Raw genomic sequence first — 25,235 nt, forward strand, 5'->3', positions numbered from 1 at the left:
TTGGTTGGGGTTGGGTGTTGGGTTTTTCCTCCTTTGCCTTTTGTCAGTGAGGTGGGCTCTGCGGTCTTCTTCAAAGGAGGCTGCTGCCCGCCAAACTGTGAGGCGCCAAGATGCACGGTTTGAGGCGTTATCAGCCCACTGGCGGTGGTCAATGTGGCAGGCACCAAGAGATTTCTTTAGGCAGTCCTTGTACCTTTTCTTTGGTGCACCTCTGTCACGGTGGCCAGTGGAGAGCTCGCCATATAACAGGATCTTGGGAAGGCGATGGTCCTCCATTCTGGAGACGTGACCCATCCAGCGCAGCTGGATCTTCAGCAGCGTGGACTCGATGCTGTCGACCTCTGCCATCTCGAGTACCTCGACGTTAGGGGTGTGAGCGCTCCAATGGATGTTGAGGATGGAGCGGAGACAACGCTGGTGGAAGCGTTCTAGGAGCCGTAGGTGGTGCCGGTAGAGGACCCATGATTCGGAGCCGAACAGGAGTGTGGGTATGACAACGGCTCTGTATACGCTTATCTTTGTGAGGTTTTTCAGTTGGTTGTTTTTCCAGACTCTTTTGTGTAGTCTTCCAAAGGCGCTATTTGCCTTGGCGAGTCTGTTGTCTATCTCATTGTCGATCCTTGCATCTGATGAAATGGTGCAGCCGAGATAGGTAAACTGGTTGACCGTTTTGAGTTTTGTGTGCCCGATGGAGATGTGGGGGGGCTGGTAGTCATGGTGGGGAGCTGGCTGATGGAGGACCTCAGTTTTCTTCAGGCTGACTTCCAGGCCAAACATTTTGGCAGTTTCCGCAAAGCAGGACGTCAAGCGCTGAAGAGCTGGCTCTGAATGGGCAACTAAAGCGGCATCATCTGCAAAGAGTAGTTCACGGACAAGTTTCTCTTGTGTCTTGGTGTGAGCTTGCAGGCGCCTCAGATTGAAGAGACTGCCATCCGTGCGGTACCGGATGTAAACAGCGTCTTCATTGTTGGGGTCTTTCATGGCTTGGTTCAGCATCACGCTGAAGAAGATTGAAAAGAGGGTTGGTGCGAGAACACAGCCTTGCTTCACGCCATTGTTAATGGAGAAGGGTTCAGAGAGCTCATTGCTGTATCTGACCCGACCTTGTTGGTTTTCGTGCAGTTGGATAATCATGTTGAGGAACTTTGGGGGACATCCGATGCGCTCTAGTATTTGCCAAAGCCCTTTCCTGCTCACGGTGTCGAAGGCTTTGGTGAGGTCAACAAAGGTGATGTAGAGTCCTTTGTTTTGTTCTCTGCACTTTTCTTGGAGCTGTCTGAGGGTAAAGACCATGTCAGTAGTTCCTCTGTTTGCGCGAAAGCCGCACTGTGATTCTGGGAGAATATTCTCGGCGACACTAGGTATTATTCTATTTAGTAGAATCCTAGCGAAGATTTTGCCTGCAATGGAGAGCAACGTGATTCCCCTGTAGTTTGAGCAGTCTGATTTCTCGCCTTTGTTTTTGTACAGGGTGATGATGGTGGCATCACGAAGATCCTGAGGCAGTTTACCTTGGTCCCAACAAAGCTTGAAAAACTCATGCAGTTTGGCATGCAGAGTTTTGCCGCCAGCCTTCCAGACTTCTGGGGGGATTCCATCCATACCTGCTGCTTTGCCACTTTTCAGTTGTTCGATTGCCTTATATGTCTCATCCAGGGTGGGAACCTCATCCAGCTCTAGCCTTAGGGGCTGTTGAGGGAGCTGGAGCAGGGCGGAATCTTGGACTGAGCGATTGGCACTGAAAAGAGATTGGAAGTGTTCTGACCATCGGTTGAGGATGGAGATCTTGTCGCTGAGGAGGACTTTGCCGTCTGAGCTGCGCAGCGGGCTTTGGACTTGGGGTGAGGGGCCGTACACAGCCTTTAGAGCCTCGTAGAAACCCCTGAAGTCGCCAATGTCCGCGCTGAGCTGTGTTCGTTTGGCGAGGCTAGTCCACCACTCATTTTGGATCTCCCGGAGTTTGCGCTGAAGATGGCTGCATGCGCGACGGAAGGCTTGTTTCTTCTCTGGACAGGACGGCTTTGTAAGGTGAGCCTGGTGGGCAGCTCGCTTCTTTGCCAGCAGCTCCTGGATTTCCTGGCTGTTTTCGTCAAACCAGTCCTTGTTTTTCCTGGAGGAGAAGCCCAGTAACTCTTCAGTGGATTGCAGTATGGTAGTCTTCAACTGATCCCAGAGGGTTTCAGTGGACGGGTCCGTGAGGCGGGTTGCAACGTCGAGCTTTGCTTTGAGGTTTGCCTGGAAGTTTCCTCTCGCTTCGTCTGACTGCAGGTTTCCAACATTGAACCTCTTTCTGGGGGCTTTATTGTTCCTGGGCTTTGGCTTGAAGTGAAGGTTGAGCTTGCAGCGAACCAGCCGGTGGTCAGTGTGGCATTCCGCGCTAGGCATGACCCTGGTGTGGAGCACATCTTGTTTGTCACTTTCTCGCACCAGGATGTAGTCCAGGAGGTGCCAGTGTTTGGATCGGGGATGCATCCAGGTGGTCTTAAGGCTGTCCCTCTGCTGAAAAAGGGTGTTTGTAATGACAAGTCGCTGTTCTGCGCAGAGCTCCAACAGGAGGCGCCCATTGTCGTTGCACTTGCCGACGCCATGCTTGCCCAGGATTCCTGGCCAGGTTTCTGAGTCTTTGCCGACACGAGCGTTGAAGTCGCCCAGGATGACAACCTTGTCGGCTGTAGGGGTACGTTGGATGAGGTTGCGCAGGTCGGTGTAGAACTTGTTCTTTTCTGCTGGTTCCGCCTGGAGGGTTGGAGCATAGACACTGATGAGGGTGATGTGACGCTTGTTTTGAAGTGGGAGTCGCATGGACATGATTCGGTCCGAGAGGCCTGTCGGAAGGTTTTCGAGTTTGGAGGCAATGAAGCTCTTGACCATGAAGCCTACACCAGATAGGCGTCGTTCATCCGAAGGCTTGCCAGACCAGTAGAGTGTGTAGCCCGCTCCGCGTTCTTGGAGGCTGCCTACATCTGCCAGGCGGACTTCACTGAGAGCGGCTATGTCGATGTCAAGTCTGAGGAGTTCATGTGCAATGAGGGCAGACCGACGTTCAGGTCGGTGGCTGTCAGCCTTGTCGAGCATGGTTCTGATGTTCCAGCATGCTAGCTTGAGTTTGTGAGCATCTTTTGAGGGGGAGGACGTGGAGGGGGAGGACGTGGAGGGGGAGGACGTGGAGGGGGAGGACGTGGAGGGGGAGGACGTGGACCTGTCCTCGGGCCTGCGCAAAGGAGCTTTTAGGTGGAGTGCAGTGCGCGCAGTACTGGCCCCACCCTTTACACCCATGGTTCGTGTGCCGTGGCCAAGCAAGCTGGGACGTGGCAGCGAGGTCCTTGGGTCGTAGGTTTTATATCGGAGTGGCCTTCTCCTATGCAGGTTTCTTACCCGGGCTGGAGGGGCCTGCCTCCCCTCCTAGGTCGGTCCATACTGCCCGGACCGGGGCCGAGGCCGCCGCAGTTCACCCTGTGCCTGGATTGGGGCCGCCGCCTCCCACTCTCTGCCCGGATCGGGGCCTTCGCCTGCCCCACTCGACCGAGGCCGGGGCCGCCGTCTCCCCCTTGCTCCTGCCCGGATCGGGGCCGCCGCCGTCTACCCTTCGCCCGGACCGGGGCCGGGGCCGCTGCTGCTCTCCCTGTGCCCGGACTGGGGCCGCCGCCTCCCACTCCCTGTCCGGACCGGGGCCTCCACCTGCCTCACTCGACCGAGGCCGGGGCCGCCGTCTCCCCCTTGCTCCTGCCCGTATCGGGGCCGCCGCCGTCTACCCTTCGCCCGGACCGGGGCTGGCATAAATCTGCATATACAGGCTCCAAATTCACAAAAATATACCACATTTATTTCTCCAATTGTATGTAATTTTCTCCAAGGGGAGACAGCTTTGAATTTCTGCATTCCATCTTCCCATACCCAAGTGTGAATCCGAATTCCAGGTCATTACAATACACTTCACGCCACCGCTCATGCTATTTTATCTAATTTCATTTGGTATATTGATAGTTTCAACTTGGGTCTTGTTCCTTCTATATTTCTCAATAAAAATAAATCCGGGTTTTGTGGAAATACAACACCTGCAAGTTGTTCTAAAAAATTCCCTAAGTCCATCCAAAAAGGCTTTACCTTGGGACATGACCTAGTTGAAAGCAAGGAAGTCCCTGTCTCTTCGCCACACCAAAACATTGATCAGATAAATCTGATTTCATTCTATTCAATTTTTAATGTGTCAAATACAACTGATGTAAAAAATTATATTGAACTAATCCATACCTTACACTAATAGTATTTGTCATACAAACTTGACAGAAATCTGACCATCTTTGCTCATCAATGGTAATATTCAAATCCAGCTCCCACCTATGTCTAGATTTATGGACTCCCTGTTTGTAATAAAAGATACATTACAGAGGTAAATTTCTTAATATTTCCTTTCCTAATAAGAATTTCCACCTCGCTACAAGTAGATAACAGCATCACTGGACCCAGCCTATCCCTCAAATGTCCTCTCATTTGAAAATAACAAAAAAGAGTGTTATTAGGTATCCATAGTCATTTCTTAGTTGTTCAAATGACATCAATTGGCCTTATTCATTATAATCTTCAACATTTTAAAAGGCCTTTGACAGATTGGAATGGGACTTTTTGTTCAAGTTACTGGAGAAATTTGGATTGGGTCAAACATTTATTAACTGGGTGAGGATTCTTTATTGTAAACCCCAAGCAAAAATTATTACAAATGGAGAGATGTCTCCAGTGTTTCCTTTGAGCAAGTCCAGTAGACAGGGCTGTCCATTGTCCCCAGTGCTTTTCGTACTGGCAATTGAGCCGCTGGCAGAAGCCATTCGGTGGGATCCAGACATAAAGGGGTTCAGGGTGGGCCAGGTGGAACACAAAATCAAACTTTTCACAGATGATGTGTTAGTATATTTGACAGTCCCCAGGGAGTTGTTGGCCAGACTGAGGACCATACTGGATGATTATGAGAAGGTCTCAGGGTGTAAAGTAAATCTGGACAAAAGTGAGATTATGCCTTTGACAAACGGAGACTATAAACAATGTCGACAGAGGTCAATTTAAATGGCCGCAAGAAGGCATTAAATATCTGGGGATAAAAGTGGACAAGGACTTGTGCAATTTATACAAACTTAATGATCCTCCTTTGCTCCACAAGATTGAGGACCTTGCTAGATGGAGAACTCTGCCCATAACACCAGTGGGCTGAGTTAACTGTGTCAGAATGAAGGCTCCAGTATCTTTTTCATCATTACCTATTTCATTCCCACAGGGCTTTTTTTAAGACGCTCAACGAATGTGTGGAACGGTAAAGTGGGTAGAATCTCCATTGAAAAGTTGATGTGGGACTATAATTTTGGGGGGGGGGGGGGGGGGGGGTTTAAAATTACCTGATTTCAAAAAATATTACTGCGTGGCTCAGGCAAGGTTTCTCGTCTCACTCTTTGAGTGAAGTCCCCCCAACCGCATAAATTGGACTACATGCAGTAGGTGAAAAGATAGCATGAGAGTTTATATACAAATGGGACACTAAATTAATTTCAAAGAAAATGGAAAATCCCATACTAAAGCATGTACTTCAGATGTGGCAAACAATAAATCAATGTATTGGATTGAAGGTGGGGATATCTCCCAAAATGCCTTTGACCCAGAACTACTTAATACTCTTGACTCTGGGGAATAAAATCCTAGACACCTGGTGCCAGAAGGGGATCAGGGGTATCGAGGATTATTACAAGCAAAGGCAGCTCATGTCATTCAAGCAGTTGAGGAACAAATATGATTTGTCTAATCGAATATTCTTCTGCTATCTGCAAATAAGATATTTCTTAAGGGAAAAATTGGGACCTTTCTGACCTTACCTAAATGAGGTGACATCGAGAATCTAATTTGACCGAGAAATGTGTGTAAATTTATCTGTAAGATGTATTACATATTCCAAAGTGAGGACCCGAAGCCAGGCTTATACAGGGAGGGATGGGAGTTGGACTTGGGCACAACAATCAATGGAGAGTGTTGGCAGGACCGGTGTCGGGAGTCATCAATGACAAATTGCAAATAAAATTTCTTGCACCAGCAGTTCCTCACACCACAAAAACTACACAAATGAAATTTCAGAAATGTGCTTTTGGTGTGGTGTGCAGGTTGGAACTTTTGTTCACTCCACCTGATGATATTCAAAGGTAAGATCTTCCTGGGAAGACCTGGGGGACATTCTAAAAAAAAAAGTGGAAGAGTGTGGCAGTTTCGTGGAAGTCTGACTCCCAACTAAATACCACAGGATGGAAAGAGGAAATGCAGAGTTGCATTCCCCTGGAGAAAAATCACGTACAATCTAAGGAAGAAACATGACACATTCGTTAAGATGCAACAACCTTACATGAAATATATTGGCACTCAGATTGATTAGTTCCCCCCCCTCCTCCAAACGGAGGTACTGTAGCAATCCGTCCCAGCAGGGAAATGAATGTGAGCAAGGAAATGGGACATGATGCAGGTGACCGGCTTCTTTCAGTTTTGAGGTTTTTTAAATATTCTTTTTAATTTAATTGCATCAATGTAATTTAATTGATTGTACTTTCAGTTGTACGAAGGAATGGGAATGGGAAGTGGGAGGGGGATAACTACAGACTCTTTATGTTATGTGAATTAAAAAAACGATTGTATGGTTTGTTTGAATTTTGTGAGTCTATGAAAATTACAAAAAAATATTTTAAAAATGTTTACGAAACTAAATAATTAAAAATTGATCATCCTTTGAAAATGGATTTTGAATCAGATGCATCTTGGGCGATAAATTTCCTTTCATTCCAATTACATCATTTATCTTGTTCCAAACAGTGATCAAATATTTCAGCAATGGTGTTTCTTCAACACCAGACATTAATTTTGAATCTCAGTTATTTATACATTCCTCTGTAAATCTCCCTCCTATTTTATCCAATACTATTTTAACCCAGCTGGTTTTTCTGATCCTTCAAAAAAAAGTGAGAAATCTCATCTGAGCTGCTTGATAATAATTCTTCAAGTTGGGAAGCTGTAGGTCTCCCGATTCCTATTTCCATGTTAATCTTTCTATAGAAACTCTCGACATTTTACCTTTCCAAAGAAATTAAATGTTATTTAATTCTTGGAAAAACTTTTGAGGTAATAATATAGATAAGGTTAGAAAAAGGTATTGTACTCTTGACAATGTATTCATTTGAGGACAGTAACCCTTGCTACTAATGTTCTAGGTAAAATCATTCATTTTTTAAAAGTCTTCAACCTTTTTAAGTAATGGCAAATAGTTCAATTTATATACATTTAAAAAATTATTATCTACACAAATTCCTAGATATTTAATCCCACCTTTTGGCCATTTAAATTGAGTATTTCTTTGACAATAAGTATATTTTCCTCTGTAAGAGGCATAATTTCACTTTTGTCCCATTTGATAACCATATTCTTCCAATTTAAAATCTAATTTTCACAAGGAAGTCTCAGGTTCTGTCCAATATATTAGAACATCTGCAAATAAACTCATTTTATGCTCTTCTTGATCAACCTTGAATCCCTTAATTTCTGAATCATTCCGAATGGCCTCTGCTGGTGGTTCTACAGCTAATGTAAACAAAGCTGGAGGGAAGGGGCATCCTTGTCTACTGGATCTCATCAACTGAATTGGGGAAGAAATGTGTCCATTAGTCACTATTTTAGCTTTATGATCATTATATAATGCCTTAATCCAATTTATAAAAGTTTGACCAAATCTAAATTTACCCAAAACCTTGAACAAAAAGACCCACTCCAATCTAGTGAACATCTTTTCTGCATCTAAGGCCACTGCAATACTTAAAATCTTTTTTTTGTGCGCTAAGTGTGTAATACTAATTAGCTTAGCTGCATTGTCCACTGATTGGCTCTCTTTTACAATACCGGTTTGATCCATATTTATTAATTTAACTAATAATTTCCTAATTCTATTTGCCAATATTTTGTCAAAAGAAATAGGTCTACAAGATGAAGGTTTCAAAGGGCATTTATTTTTTTTGGTATGACAGTAATTATTGCTTTGAAAAAGATTCTGGGAGAGCATGATGCTTGATCTAACATTTCCATAAAAATAGGAATCAATAAATCTTTAAATCCTTTATAAAATTCAGGTTGAAAACCATCTTCTCCAAGAGATTTATTACTTTGTAATGAACTTGTTGCCTCCTTCACTTCTACACGTATAAAATGAGAACTTAGTTCTGTTGGTTCTTCACTACTCAATATAGGTAAATTTATCTGAGATAAATATTTATCTATTTTATTTTAATATTTTAAAGACTCTGACCTATATAATTTAGTATAAAAACTCTTAAAAGATTCATTTATTTCTTGAGGTTTATAACTAACAACATTCAAATCATTTTAATTATATTAATCATTCATGAAAACTGTTCCACTTTTAATTGCCATGCAAGTACTTCATATGATCATTTGCCTAACTCATAATACTTCTGTTTAGTTCTTGTAATCGATTTTTCTGTTCTATAGGTTTGTAATGTATTATGTTGAAATTTTTTATTAGTTGTCTTATGTTTATTTTCAGAACTTCTCCTTTGAAGATCTTTTTCCAAAGCCATTATTTCTTGTTCTAATTGGTCTATTTCTTTCATATACTCCTTAATTTTAGAAGTAAAACACAATTTGGCCTCTTAAATATGCTTTTAAAGAATACTAACTTACCATTCAAATTTGTGTCACAGAATAATTTAATTTGTATTCTAATAAAATTGCCAAAGTCTGTTTTTTGAAATAATAATGAATTTAATCTCTATCTATAAACCAATTTCTATTTATCAGGGCATTACAATAGTCATTAATAAAGGCAATGGTCAGATAATATTCTTACTTTATATTCTGCTTCTAAAACCCTTTCTTGCATTTGTGCTGAAAATAAAAATAAATAAATTCTAGAATAAGAATCATGCCTATTTGAATAAAAAGAATAATTCCTTTCTCCAGGATGAATTCTCTTCCACTCATCTACTAAGTTCAAATCCCTCATTAATACCAATGTAGTTTTTGCTGCGTTGGCTCTTGTTATTCCTCTAGCAGTTCTATTTAAAAAGGGATCTAAAGAAAAATTAAAATCTTTCCTATTAAAATATTCTCATGTGCCTCTGCTAAGAAATGTTTCTTGTATAAATTTCTCATCATCTACATTTGGTGCATACACATTCAAAAAGGTCCATAAACCGAATATATTTGACAATGATTTGACAATGTACCATAACCTATCTCCCTGCAGGGTCTGTCACTACATTTTGATTTTTAATTGGGAGAATTTTTTTTCATCAGAATTGCCACACCTCTAGCCTTGTAATTAAATGAAGAGGCTACCACATACCCAACCCAATGTCTTTTTAATTTGAAATATTCTCTTTCAATAAGGTGAGTTAGTTGCAAAAAAAGCTAAGCCAGCTCCCATTTTCTTAATATTTGTCAATATTCTCTTCCCCTTCACCGACCCATTTAACCCATTAACATTAAAATTTATGAATCTCACTGTATTGCTCATCTTAATAAATCATCCTCCACCTCCACCGGTGAACCCTCCTCCTTCAACTCCATCATCCAAAATCTAATGTGTTGGTGTGCACTTTCTCCGGAAATCCAAGAGGATAAAATAAGTTTACAATTAGAAAGTATATATTCCTACACTTAAAACTATATATAAACAGAATAACCCCCGCTCCCCCAACAAGTGTTGTTTAAATATTACACAACACTACCTCCCTCTATTTTACAGGTTGCGACCAAGGTCACAAATGCCTACATGATCCAGTAGGAGTTAGAACCTCAATTTCCCTTCTCAACCCCCTGGAACATTCACCATTTAATCTTTCATCATTTAATTCATACGTAAAGAATTTTTGAAGACCAACAAAAAAATAAATAGATATTATTCTGAATTATTCAATCCTACAAACGTTGTCAAGTATATTTAGTCCATCTAAGACAAAGTGGCAGCTGATTATCCAATTCTTCAATGCACCTGAGCTCTTGGAAGACCTTGCACAAACTCTTCTGCTTGCACGAAACTCAAAAAATAACTTATTATCACCTCCAGGCAGAAAAATCTTCAAAGTCGCAGTACAAATCGGAATCCCTTTTCCCAAAGAATCTTAACAGGATTAAATTCTCTTCTTTTTAGGAAATATGCACATATCAGGGTAAAACAGAACTTTACCCCTTTATACTCAAGTGGGCCTTTCCTTACTCTTTCCCCTTCTGCCATCAAGGTCAAGATATTCTCGCTATCTTGATAATGAAGAAACTTAATTAGCACAGAGCGTGGCTTCTGATTTGGAGGCGGGTTCTTCTAAGAGCTCTGTGTGCTCTTTCAATCTCAATTCTTCGTTTTCCCATCTAACTGATCCAATTTTCTCCTTAGTTTATTAACTGCCTCCAAAACTTTATTTTATTTCCCCTTTCATTTCCTTTTTTATTCCATGGAATTCTCTTATCAGTAAATCGATGTTGGTTTATATCTTCTACTTTACATTTGCTTTTTTTTTTAAAAGCCTTAACTTCCTTCAGTGTCTCCTCTTCTTGCTGCTGATCTTCCTCTTCCCTGCTCATTCTTTGTGAGCCTGACTCTTCTTCCTATGACGGTGTCGCTGAACGCCTCGACATTTTGCGCATGTGCCTGACACCATCACTCTGGTGTTGCGGGAGAGCAATGTTGGCAGGCGGTCCCTCCACAGGGTCACTCACTCAGGGTGGAGCTCAAATGCTAGCTCCCTGCTTCAAGCTTGCAGCAGGCCTCAGATCTCTTCACGTCGGGCTCCAGCCAGGGTTGCAGCAGTTTTTTCTATCTTCAGAGGCATTTTTAAAACGTCGTTGCAGTGTTTAAATATACTTCAAAAATTGTAATTAGTTTACCAGGAGGGTCAAGTTCCTATGTCCTAATCTTAAGGCATCACATGATGCCCCCATGGTGAGAGTGATTGAGCGTGTGTGTGTGTGTGAGAGAGAGAGAAAAAAAGAGAAAAACAGGGAGGGAGAGGTGGATTCAACAAAGAGTAAAGGCACACAGCAGAACTCTCATTGTAACACTAACAGTATGGTTATCCCTCTCCACCTCTGCTTCTCCAAGAGCTATTAGTGTCACTCTCCTCTCTCTTCCTTACTCTGAGATGTGAATCTCTCCACCCTCCTGGTTTACTCCTGATCTCTTAAAATCCAATCTTCCAACTTCATTCGTGAGCCACTGTAGCATAGTTTGTTTCTTCCATAATGGTACTGACCAGAACAGCCCATCCCCTTTATCCCCATCATCAATGGACTGATGGCCATTGGTAACCTTCACTGATGACAGTCCAAGCACCTCCTGTCTCAGATCAAGATCACTCAATGAGCAGTAGTTTTGCAGCAAGACTCCATTCGATCCAATTCCACTCAGCTTTAATGAACAATATTCCACTCTCAGGTTCACATGCAGTGTGCCAAATCTTTGTGAATGGCACTGCGGCCTGTGCCTCTGCACCAGTGACAAGCTATTGCTCAGACCACACAGACTGCTTTGTGCACCCTTCGTACATAAAATTAGAGCTGCACTTTGCGGTCAGGACTTGATTGTTTTGGCACAAGCACACAGTGGTTGCTGCCATCTACCTTGGAACTGAAACGAGTCCTGGGGACATTAGCCCATTCAGACTCCCTGTAAACATGTACAACATTTACGATTGGTTTACATGCTTCACCTCAAGAACCATTTCAAACAGGGCACTGTTTAACTTTGTGTATCACGTGGGTGGAAGAAACACACAACCTATACCCACTGCAAATTGTCTTCAAAACAGCGTTTTGTCGGGTTATACTTGTGCAATCAGATGATCCTCTACCTAAACCAGGAAGCAGAGAAATGCTCCAAACATCCAACTTCAGCCAAGTATCATGAACTGCTGTTAGCAAAGGGAGAGAGACTTTTTCTTTTAAAGCACTTTCTGTTGATAAGATTCCAGCTTGACTCCCTCCCCCTAAGCCCCAACTCCCTGTGCCCATATCCCACCCATGCACTGTTCAAATGTGCACCGTGTGTGAGCTGGGCAGAGGGTGGGACCTTGCCCCTGAATGCTCAAACGGCACAAGAAGGTGCTGCAAAGAAACCTCTGAACAGTTGCTGGTCTGAAAGCTTGGAGCATTACCATCTGCAGTACGTAGGTGATCAGATCAAAGTAACTACTTAATGGGCAATCATTCCTCAAATAAAGAGTGAAGCCTCCCATATCTGAAATGCAATTACAGGTACTCCGCAGATAATGTTTCCTCAAACACAACCCCTGGTACCCCTCAGGATGGCGATGATTCCCAACCCCCTCTCCAGGACCCCACAGGATGGCGACTGCCCCCATCCCCCACTCCAGGACCCCACAGGATGGTGACTACCCCACCCCCCACTCCAGGACCCCACAGGATGGCGACTGCCCCCACCCCCCACTCCAGGACCCCACAGTATGGTGACTACCCCACCCCCCTCTCTAGGACCCCACAGGATAGCGACTGCCCCCACCCCCCACTCCAGGACCTCACAGGATGGCGACTGCCCCCACCCCCCACTCCAGGACCCCACAGGATGGCGAGTACCCCCACCCCCCACTCCAGGACCCCACAGGATGGCGAGTACACCCACCCCCCTCTCCAGGACCCCACAGGATGGCGACTGCCCCCACCCCCCACTCCAGGACCCCACAGGATTGTTTACCTTCCTCTCAAGACTCCAGTAGCCGACCAGCCTCATTTACAGAAATGAAGATGAAGGCTGACACTGCAAGAGTCACGGATAATGTCTGACAAAATCAGGAGTTTGAAGGAACAGACAAGCGAAGGGAATCAATACCAGCAGCAGCTTATGGGCCCCTAATACAGGCCACTCACATTGTCACAATTAAGGAAAACAAGGAACTTGTTTCAAACGTAGTGCAAAATGCATCACAACTTCAATCTTCACAAAGATTAGTTAAATTAAACTCCCAAAGATAATCTTGAGACTGAGCACATGGGATGCATTCAAAACTGTTTCCTGTAACAAAAGCTTTAAGGCCTAACCCAGGAACCAACTATTTGTGATCAGCTCATTTCTAACAAAACCTAATGAATTAGTGATCTCATGTATCACTTCCCCGAGATCACTTGGGGAAGGGATCTTCATAGGATACAATTTCCCAACGTGTTTGACAGTGATAAACCTGGGTCTGAAACCAAGGTATTAAATCAAAGGAAAGGCATTTATACAGGTCTGAGTGGAGAGTTCACTGGTAGTTTGGAAAATCAGATTCCAAGGGATCATTTAAATATATATTTCTTAATTCTCAACAGAGAATTATCATTGAGGAACAAAGAGTCAGGAAGAAAGGAAATCATCTGTGGATACCTTAAGTAATCAAGAATGGTATTAAGATTTAAATAAACATTAAACTGTTACGAAGAGTGGCAGTAAACCTAAGGATTGAGAGAAATGTAGAAACCAACAAAGGATGGCTACAGTTTAAACAGAGAGAAAACAGAATATGAGAAAAATCTAACAAGGAATATTAGACAGATTGCAAGAGTTTCTACATTTAGAAAAGAGACACAGCAAAAGTAAAAGCTGGTCCCTGAGAAGCGAGGCAGGGGAATTAATTACTGGAAATAAGAAAAATATTTTGCATCCGTTTTCTTGATAGAGGATAAGTACACCAAAAATAGTCAGGTACAATGGGGCAAGTTGGGGAGAGGAATTTAAAACAGTAACTCTTAGTGAAAAAGAACAAGCTGTGGTGGCGCACATGGCGACGCAGGCGAACTGGCTCCAAGTTTGTCATGACCGCAGCTGGAGCAGCGGCGTCAGGATGGCACTGCCGGCTTTTTCTTCCCTTGTGGGCAGAGGGGCCGCACACACGCACTCGGCGGTGTCGTTACGTCACTGCCAACACAGAGGCGGGACTTGACGGCCACCTTATAAGGCACAGCGCAGGCTTTTAAGAAAAACGGTTGGAAGCTAAACTGACTCACAGGGTGTAGTCTCGTTCTCGCCACATAGGTAACGTTATGGGATGAGAATGACAAATCCTCTGAACCCAAGAGTTTCTTAAGAAAGGGGCTACAGAGAGATAGCATGTGTGGTGATCTTCCAAAATTCTTTCGTGATTGGAAAAGCACAGATGGACACCTCTATTCAAAATAGTGTGAAGAAGGGCAGGCAACTATTAGTCAGTTAGCCAAATATGTCATTTGCTAAATGGTGGCGACCAGTATTTCAACAGTAAATAGGGAATAAAAACATAACAGAATTAGGCAGATGCAACAGGGATTTATGAAGTGAAAACCTACTTTGTGAGTTTGAGAATTCTTTTGAAGACGGAGCCCCCAAGGTATTTGAGGGAACCAAGAGGTTTAATACATTTTGATTTCCAAGTGGCATTTGATACAGAACCTCAGGTCAGTGCGTAAGGGCTCACAGTATTGGAGTAATAATATTAGCACAGATGGAGGGTTGGTTAACTGGAAGAAAACAAAGTCAGATTAAAATGAGTTATTTTCAGTTTGGAGCTGTATCTGGTGGGTGACTTAGGGAATAGTGCTCAGCTGTTTATCATTTATATAAATGAGTATGTGACAGGATTACATACATCCAAGTTCGCTAATTATACAGGGATATGGGAAAGTAAGTTGTGAAGGTGCATAGACACTACAGAGATATGAACACGGAAGTGACTGGGTAAAATGATGGCAGAGATGACATTTAATGAAGAGAAACATGAGAGCGTCCACTTTGATAGCGTGAATTATTTAAGTCGAGTCAAATCAGTGAATGAGGGTGTCCAAAGATGCCTGCATATAAAAACAACATGAACACGTTGCTCTAGCAAGTCATTAGGAAGGAAACTAGGATGTTTTCCCTCATGAATGTGATGAAGTAGTGAGTTGTGCACAAGGCATTGATGAGACCACACAAGAACTCCTTCTTTCTGGAAAGATGCACTTGCGCTGGAGGCGTTGCAGAGGTGATGCACTGGGATGAAGGAGCTGTGTTATCAGATAATATTAAACACAATGGGCTTCCTTCTTCTGGTGTTTCGAGACCAGAGGTGGGTTGCTGTGAGGATGTTTGGGGAACCCATGACAAAGTTGTTGAAGACTGCCCATCAGAAATGGGCATGAGGAGACATTTGTTTTCTAGAGTGCTATGAAACTTGGCAAATCTCTTTCTGGAGATTCACGGAGGCTGTCGTGGAGTATTGTTGAAGGCTGAGATAGTCAGATATTTGGAAGAAGGAAATTCTAGGACAGGTAGAAAGATGGGGCTGAACCCAAAGTCAGATCAACCACTATCTTATTGAATGGTGGAGCAGATTGGGTCAGATCTCACCTGGAAGAGAGAATAATGACTACAGGGAGAAGTTGAACAGGCTTAGATTGTTTTCCCTGGAATGTAGAGGCAAATACTAGGAGGCATTCTGATGAGATGGGAAATTTTAAAGGAGATGTGCAAGGCAAGTTTTTTTTTCAATCTAGAGATGGTGGGTACCAGGAATAGGCTACCAGGGCAGGTTGTGGAAACAGATGCAACCACAATATTTAAGAGGTATTTGGGCAGGCAGAGAATGGGAGGATATGCACCATTCCCAGACATCAGTATGATTTACGTCAACACGATGGCAAGCAAAGTGTATATCATGGCTATTATGATTTATGGTGGAAAAAAAAACACACGATGGCAAGCACAGGCATGGGTGGTGGTAGGACCTGTTCTGTGTTGTATTGTTCTATGCTCTGCATTCTGGTCCATCCTTTACAATAGATGATCGAGACTTGTCCACTTTAGACACAGCTGGCTCTCAGCTTGTACAACCACCTCTGAAGGCAATATATAACACTGATTCTGGGAAGAGTGGTAAACAATACAAATTGTTGAAATGTAGGAATTTCACAATTCTGAGGTTGAGTGATGGTATAAGTTGTTTTGTTCCTGTAGTTGACATAAGATCAGTTTTGTGGTGCATTTCCACCCAGAGCTAGTCTGGATTTATTTTTGCCGCCCTAAACTCTCACATTCAGACGGGAATGATATTATCAACAACGACCTGGCCTCAAGTTAGTTTTGCTTCTGAAGGCTCTCTCTCACATTCCTGATATTTTATTGTGACATGCACTTTAAAGGAAAACACCAGATGTAACCTGGTGGAACCACTCAGCCAAAGGCAGCTCATCAATTTACTGAACTAAGACCACACACAGACAATGCACAGTTCAGACCAGAGGGCAGTAAAAATATGTTTACCAATAAGTGGGACCACGATGATGTACAGCCTACTGCAGAGCAGCTTGACCAGACCAGGAAGATGATCAATAAATCCATTGGTGTCGGGCACAAGAAAGACAGGTGTTACCTCAATCTCAATCTGCCTCTTGAGAGTCTGATCTTCCAGGAGTGCCTGGTAGAGAAAGAAAGAAAAGCAAGGATCACATCAGAATAATCGTCCTTCTAAACACCAATAATCCTGCAGGGTATAGGAGAAGGTTCAGGGGTTGGAAGGACTAATTGTGAAAATGTAAATGCTCAATGGCAAGAATAACCGAACCTATAAGAGATCAGTGCAGAAGATTATTAATAAGATCATTGTGGACAATTATCTGGGGTATGTAAAAATTACAGCAATCCAGCTCCATTAACTGTCTGAGCCGTTCAGTTCAGTAACTCAAATCAACATTGGGCTTTAACCCACAACTCGGAGCCCAAATAAGAATCCCACTGATCCTCGATCCAAGGTAGGAAAACATCCTCTCTCAAACCTGGACTCAGAGGAACACGTGTCCTCTCTCAATCCTGGACTCAGAGGAACACGTGTCCTCTCTCAATCCTGGACTCAGAGGAACACGTGTCCTCTCTCAATCCTGGACTCAGAGGAACACGTGTCCTCTCTCAATCCTGGACGCAGCAGAGGAACACAAGTCCTAGGACCATATAAAATTACTGAACAGAAACAAACCTCTTCGGCCCTTCTAGTCTGTGCTGAACCATTTTTCTTTTGCCTAGTCCCACTGACTTGTACCCAGCCCATAGCTCTTCATACTCCTCCCATTCATGTACCTGTCCAAATTCCTCTTAAATGTTAAAATTGAGCTCACATTCACCACTTCAGCTGGCAGCTCATTCCACAACCTACCACTCTCTGTATGAAAAAGTTCCCCCTAAACTTTTCCCCTTTCACTCTTAACCCATGTCCTCTGGTTTGTATCTCACCCGCCCTCAGTGGAAAAAGCCCTTCTACACATTTACTCTGTCTGTCCCCCTCACAATTTTAAATACCTCTATCAAATTTCCCCTCTTTCTTCTACTCTCCAGGGAATAAAGTCCTCACCCTTTTAACCTTTCCCTGTAACTTCCTGAAGTCTGGGCAACATCCTTGTCAATCTTCTCTGAACTCCTTCTTTCTTATTGATATCTTTCCTGTTGTTAGGTAACCAAAACTGCACACAATCCTCCAAATTTGGCCTCACCGATGCCTTATACAATTTTAACACAACATCCCAGTTCTTGTACTCGATACTTTGATTTATGAAGGCTAATATGCCAAAAGCTCTCTTTACAACCCTGTGCACCTGTGACACGATTTTCAGGGAATTTTGTATCTGTATTCCCAGGTCCCTCTATTCTACCTCACTCCTTAGGGCTGAACCATTTGCTATGTACGTCCTTTCTTGGTTGTCCTTCCAAAATGTAACACTTCACACGTTTGCATTAAATTCCATCTGCGATTTTCCAGCCCATTTTTCCAGCTGGTCCAGATCCCTCTGCAAGCTTTGAAAACCTTCCTCACTGTCCACAACACCTCTAATCTTAGTGTCATTTGCAAACTTCCTGATCCAATTTACATTATCATCCAGATCACTGATAAAGATGACAAACAACAATTCTCTCTCAATCCTAGGTGCAGAGATAAGATCGCCAATCCAAAGGCATACCTATCATGACTTCACTGTTGGCTCACAGACTTGAGGTGCTGAGCCTAATGGCATCATTTCTGTCAGCCACATCCTGCTTCCTTCAAACAACCCCTGCAGAAGAAGTCTGCCAACCCTGTGATGTACTTGCCCTGAGCATTGTGTCCACCCTACATGGGTGCATTACTCCATATCCTTGGGTGTGATTGTCAGAGCACTGAAGAGGGAGAGTTTTTTGATTTAGATTGTAGCAGAAGTTTTGGTAATAATCTGTGAACAAAAGAGCAAATGTCCAGAGGCATAGCAGCTGCAGGGATAATCAGTCATCCCTCAGTGCCAGCAAATGCCCAGTCAGCTGAATAGTTCGAAAACGTCTGATGGCTGAAGATTTAACTCACATAACGAACCAGATATGCTGCACAACTAACACTCCATCACAACCTCTGGCTTGGAGAATGCTCCATTCATTAATGACAGCGACAGACTGCCTCATCTAGCATATCCACTTGTCCACTGGAAAGATTCAACCTGAAATGCCACACAAATTAAATTCTCTTTATTGAAATTCTAGGTGTAAACTTCCTGTCAAAATATTTTATTTCCATTTGTCTCAATCTGTGACAACAGATTTCCATCAATCATGAGAATTATAAATTGCTTTTGAAACCCTTCCTAACAACACTGCTCTGTCAGAAGTGACCACTAATGATGTGTTCAAGTATTTGCCCTTTGCCCTGACCAGAGATATGGGGTGTGAGATTTCAAGGAGGTGTGAGAGAGGCTGTTTTCACCCAAAATGGTGAGCATCAGAGTGGTGAGAGTTAGTGAGCGTGGTGGAGGGAGAGTCGATGACAGCATTTCAGTAGTCTCGAGACACATACTTAAATTGCCTCGGCAATGAAAGTTGCAGGCCAAATCCTGGAAGATGAGATGGATACAGATGGGTGCCCACTGATTGGTGTCTTAGTCCAATATGGTCAGTGAAACCACTTGCTTTCTGTCAGCAATCAAGCCCACTAAAGGAGTCTGCCATCCCTGTGATGTACTGCGTGCTTTCCACATGGGTGCTTTACCCCAGAGCATTGAAGCTGTATATTTTTCGATTGCTCCAGAGTTTGAATAATAAACTGTGAACAAAGAGCAAATGCCCAGAGGTGTAACAGCTGCAGGGATAATATGAATGGCCTGTTTCCCTGCTGTTAGCACTCCTGTATCATGACATCAGTGCCTCTGTACATCAAGATCATGTGGTTTCTGTCTCACCCTAAACCTAACCCTTAACCCTAACCCTAACCCCTAACCCTAAAGCCTAACCCTAAAGCCTAACCCTAAACCCTAATCCTAAACCCTAACCCTAATTGATTACTGTCAAGATAGCATAAAAAGCTTGTTTTGCATGCTACCCAGGTAAGTCAATAGTCAATTCATACAGGAACTAATACAATTATAAAAAGTAAATAAAGTGTTACCATGAGTCAAATAGTGCAGAGACCAGAGAAAAGTATAAAATATTCAGAGCAGGGAACAGAGAACATTACATAATACAGTGCATTATCTTTTGCCAGTGGGAGGACCATTTAAGAGTCTGATACCAGCAGGAAATAAGTTGCTCAAATCTACGGGATTGTGCATTTAGGCTCGTATACTTTCTGGCCAAGGCCATGAGGTGGTGAAAGGTTGTGAGCTTTGTGGTGGGGTGGGTGGGGGGGGGGGGGGGAGGTGGTTCAATGTCCAGGAGTCAGTATGTCACCTGACCTTGCCCATGATATGGACGATTATTACGAGATTGGTACAATGAAAATAGGAGGAAAACGTTTCAGAAGCAAGATCAGAAAAGGAGTTTGTAAATAATTACAATTTTCTTCATTGACACTACCCCGGGGAGAGTCACCCCCTCAGGGAATATACCCCAGAGAGAGACACCCCCCTTCAGGAAATGTACCCCAGGGGAGAGACACCCCCCTCAGGAACTGTACCCCAGGGAGAGACACCCCCCACCTCAGGGACTGTACCCTGGGATAGAGACACCCCCCTCAGGAACAGTACCCCGGGGAGAGTCACCTCCTCAGGGACTATTCCCTGAGGAAACTCTCCCCCTCAGGGACTACATCCTGGGGAGAATCATTCCCACAGGAGCTGTTACTTGAGGAGTCACCCCCTCAGGGACTGTACCCTGGGGAGAGTCACCCACTCAGGGACTGTTCTTCGGGGAGAATCACCCACTCAGGGACTGTTCCTCGAGGAGAGTTACCCCCTTAGGGACTGTTCCTCAAGGAGAATCACCCCCTCAGGGATTGTTCCTCGGGGAGTGTCACACCCTTAGGGACTGTTCTTCGAGGAGAATCACCCCCTCAGGTACTGTTCCTCAGGGAGAATCACCCCCTCAGGGATTGTTCCTCGGGGAGTGTCACACCCTTAGGGACTGTTCCTCAAGGAGAGTAAGCCTCTCAGGGACTGTTCTTCGAGGAGAATCACCCCCTCAGGTACTGTTCCTCGAGGAGAGTCACCCTCTCAGGAACTGTTCTTCGGGGAGAATCACCCCCTCAGGGACTGTTCCTCGAGGAGAGTCACCCTCTCAGGGACTGTTCTTCGGGGAGAATCACCCCCTCAGGGACCGTTCCTCGAGGAGTCACCCTCTCAGGGACTGTTCTTCGGGGAGAGTCACCACCTCAGGGACTGTTCCTCAGGGACTGTTCCTCAGGGACTGTTCCCCCCTCAGGGTCTGTTCCTCAGAGAGAATCACCCCCTCAGGGACTGTTCCTCATGGAGAGTCACCCCCTCAGGTACTGTTCTTCGGGGAGAGTCACCACCTCAGGGACTGTTCCTCATGGAGAGTCACCACCTCAGGGACTGTTCCCTCTCAGGGACTGTTCTTTGGGCAGAATCACTCCCTCAGGGACTGTTCTTTGGTTTGAGCCACAGTGACGCCAACTGTAGCAAAACAGCAAAGTATTTTATTGTGATAAGCAATTAAACTTTGGCTGGCATCTCAGAGCCTAGACTCTGTCCAAACATCCTAATATGAAACCATCTGTGCCATCAAAATAATATCTCCAAATACAATCAGTGTATTTAACTTTGAGTCATGAACATGGTCTTGTGACTGCATGCTGCCATTATTGTCAGATTTGTGTGATTTCTATAATTTAATTTTGGTCTTCCATTTTCTGGCGAGATGACTGAGAGTGGGTGACTTTAGTCAGTTCACTTCTTTCTCTCTTGACACCCAGTGTCATGGAACTATTGCACCACACTACCACAGAAATATTTGACTGCTTTAATGCCAGGAGTGCTTTAAAATGGGACTCAGCTGCCCCTCATTTCACAATCTGCCTCTGAGCTGCTCACAGGTCTGATAAGCACCTTGACTTTCTGCTGTGGAGGAAACCATCTCCACCTCATGTTGGCCCAATCTTCAAACAAATTGCTCTTCCTGCCTTAGGACTGGTCTTTAGAAGCTGGGGACCTTTCGGAAAACCTAACGTCAAAAAATAAGTGACACTGACAGGAGCAACATTAGAGAACATTCATCAAACATTAGAGCACAGAACAGGCCCTCTGGCCCACGATATTGTGCCAATCTATGGAAACGTTCTCCACAACAATCATACCCTTCCCTACCTCACACCCATAACCCTCTAGTTTTCTTGCATCCATGTTCCTATCCAAGAATCTTTTAAATGGCCTTATTGTACCAACCTCCACCCAGCAATGCAATCCAAGTGCCTGCCACTCTCTTGGTTAAAAAAAACCTGACGTCTTGATATCTCCCCATAACTTTCCTCCACTACGTTAACAGATATCTTCTGGTGCTTGCTATTGTTGCCCCACGAAAAAGGTGGGCTATCCACTCGATCTAAGCCCCTCATAATCGTACTGTTCATATCTCTACTAAGTTTTCATCCTTTGTCACCAAAAAGAGTCCTGGGTCTGTCAACCTTACTTTAGAAGATAAATTCTCCAATCCAGGCAGCATCCTGGTAAATCTCCTCTGCACCCTCTCCAAACTATCCATATCCTTCCTATAATGAGGTGACCAGGCTGAACATAATATTCCAAGTGTGGTCCATTCAGTGTTTCATGGAGCTACAACATTACCTCACAGTTCTTTTACTCAATTCCCTGACCAACGAAGGCCAAAAGTCCATACAGCTACTTAGCCACCCTATCAACTTGTGTGGCAGCCTTGAAGGATCTATGGACCTAGATCCCATTATTTCCCCACACTGTTTAGAATCCTGCTATTGACCACCTCCATCCTTAACTTTGCCCTTCCAAAGTGTATTACTTTAAACGCTATCTGCTATCTTTCTGCCCAGTTCTGCATCTTGTCCATATCTACCACAACACCTCGAATTTTCCTATCATCTTCAAACTTACAGACCCCCCCCCCCCCTTCTTCATCCAAATCATAAAGAGCAGGGGTACCTGCTTCATCATTGCCAGCTTGCGTCATATGCAACTTTGGCTGCAGGTCTCTGCACTGAGAGAAGATAAACTGAACCTGATCATAAAATGTTATTCAAGGAGAAACATAGAAAATATTCCCATGATCTCGTCAACATTTACTCTTCAATCATCATTATCATCAGCTGTTTCATTTTTGGTTTTGGGACATGCAGCTTTCAAGGTAACTTTCACAATTCCCTTTTACAGCACGGAGGGCAAATCACTTTTCAATAATACACCCATTCCATTTCTTCATTTCATTCCTGGTCTCTTTGTTGATGAATTCTGCATCAATAGCTCTGGGAATTTCAATCTCTCTCTAATGTTCACTAAGATTGGAGATGTTGTGGACAGTGAGGAAGGTTTTCAAAGCTTCCAGAGGGATATGGACCAGCTGGAAAAATGGGCTGGAAAATGGCAGATGGAATTTAATGTAGACAAGTGTGAGGTGATGCACTTTGGAAGGACAAACCATGGTAAATGGTCGGGCACTGAGGAGTGCAGTAAACAGAGGGATCAGGGAATACAGATACAAAATTCCCTGAAAGTGACATCACGGTTGGATAATGTAGAAAAGAGAGCTTTTGGCATATTGGCCTTCATAAATCATTGTACTGAGTAAAGGACTGGGATGTTATGGTAAAGTTGTGTAAGATGTTGGTGAGGCCAAATATGGAGTATTGTGTGCAGTTTTGGTCACCTAACTATAGGAAGGATATCAATAAGATTGAAAGAGTGCAGAGATTTACTAGGATGTTGTCCAGACTTCAGAAACTGAATTACAGGTTATCAATTTATTCCCTGGAGTGCAGAAGAATGAAGGGAGATTTGATAGAGGTATTCAAAATTATGAAAGATTTAGACAGAGTAAATGCAAGGAGGCTTTTTCCACTGAGGTTCGGTGAGATACAAACCAGAGGACATGGGCTAAGTGCGAAAGGGGAGAAAAATAGAGGGAACTTCTTCACGCAGAGTGGTGAGAGTTCTCCACCACCATCTCAACCTGCAAGTTCACCTTCCGGCTACCCTGCACAAGGATTCCCGGGTCCCTTTGCATCTGTGGATTTTCAACTTTCTCTCTGTTGAGAAAATAGTTTGCTCTTTTATTTTTTTCCCTACCAAAGTGCATAACCGTACACTTTCTGATATTATATTTCATTTGCCACTTCTCTGCCCAGTTTCCTTATTTAAGCCTTCCTGTTTCTTCTACACTACCTGCTCCTCCACCCCACTTGCAGTGCAATACTAGGTGACTGGTCCCCCGACCGAGGAGCTGGCTTTGAAGCAAGGCTCTGCCTGCTTGCACAAGTGGATGCAAACAATTGAAGGGTTCATAAAGGAGTCATCACTGGGACCCTGCCCAATATTTGTCCCATAGTGATACCAATAAAAAATATTTGTTGTTCTGTTCAGCCAGTGTAATCTGTTGCTACAGACAGATGCGGAGGCTATGTCATTGAGTGTATATAAAGTTCATTATGAAGGGTATCAAAGGTTATGGGGAGAGAGGAAAAATGCATCAGTCATGATTTAAATAAGGGTCAAATGGCCTCATTCTGTTCCCACATCTTGTGATCCTATAGTACAGTTTGTGTCACTGGTCTACATTATAACAATGAATATATTTGAAAGGAACCTTTCTGGCCGTCAACTGCACTGAAGCATTGTTACAGCGGCATGGAAGGTGATAAGGAAATATAATTTTAATTGATAAAAAGAAAAGTTGTTTCTGTCGACAAGCTGGAAATGCTCTCATGTTGCATTCGGGTCTTGACTGAAGGTCTCATGCAAGGATCAGTGTGCTCAATACATTTATATAGGCTTGTGTACAGCATTGGTTTCGAGGGATATGGGCCAAATGCAGGCGAATGGGAAAACTTGGATGAGTGGGGCAACAGGCCTGCTTCTCGATGACTCGATGAACAATACCCAATTGGGGCACCCTCAGGTACGACACTATGAGGTGAGTCGACGCCTCCAGGGACTGTATCCTGGGGAGAGTCAATGCCTCAGGGACTGTACCCTGGGGAGAGTCACCCCCTCAGGGACTGTACCCCGAGGAGAGACACCCCCTTAGGGTCTGTACCCCGGGGAGAGTCACCCCCTCAGGGACTGTACCCAGGGAGAGTCCGTACATTCAGGGACTGTTCCTTGGGGAGAGTCTGTTTATTCAGGGAATGTACCCTGGGGAGAGTCAATGCCTCAGGGACTGTACCCCAGGGAGAGTTACCCCCTCAGGGTCTGTATCCTGGGGAGAGTCACACTCTGTGGCACTTTACCCTGGGGAGAGTTGGCACTTTCAGGTACTGTACCCTGGTGAAACTGTGCCCAAGTAAAGGTTGGAAGAAAATCCAATGTTTAACTCAGGATGAAAGCAGCTAGGTAGGATGTAATTAAGTAGCAAACACAGTACTTGGGTCACTCAGTGGTCATGAAGATGCTATCTGGAGTCTCAATGTCACTTGTCCTGATTTGGGGGCAATCTGTCAATTCTCAGCCAGGCCACTAGATGGAGTGCCACATTGAAGGAAGGGGGTCCACTGTCGGCACTGGGGCAGGGGACACACAACTGGCTAGCGTCACCTGTCAGCCTCTCATGGACACTGTCACTGCCGAGAAGTGCGGCAACGTGCAATCTAGACCCATAGCAGCTGGAATGGTGAGGGCGCAAGAGATGGCGGGGAAAGCTTGGGATCAGTGGACAATGTTAGAAAACCTTGCAATTTTATTTTAGGAACATTGTTTATATATTTAAGTCTTGAAAGAATTAGCTGAGAATTTGAGCTATTGCTTGTACCCTATGAAGGGAGGACTGATGGGATTCTTTGGAG

The 25,235-nt window shown here is 44.0% G+C and overlaps 1 protein-coding gene across 7 annotated transcripts in view; it reads right to left on the reverse strand.

The window, feature by feature from the left end:
- smg6 (SMG6 nonsense mediated mRNA decay factor) overlaps positions 1–25,235 on the reverse strand; it is a 340,784-nt gene that overhangs the window by 40,761 nt on the left and 274,788 nt on the right. For all 7 annotated transcript variants that reach the window (XM_069910299.1, XM_069910298.1, XM_069910296.1 and 4 more), the window contains one exon: positions 16,292–16,445. In XM_069910299.1, coding sequence (XP_069766400.1) covers positions 16,292–16,445 — 154 coding nt within the window. The remainder of the gene's footprint in view (positions 1–16,291; positions 16,446–25,235) is intronic.

Source organism: Narcine bancroftii, chromosome 14, assembly GCF_036971445.1.
Source record: "Narcine bancroftii isolate sNarBan1 chromosome 14, sNarBan1.hap1, whole genome shotgun sequence".
NCBI lineage: Eukaryota > Metazoa > Chordata > Chondrichthyes > Torpediniformes > Narcinidae > Narcine > Narcine bancroftii.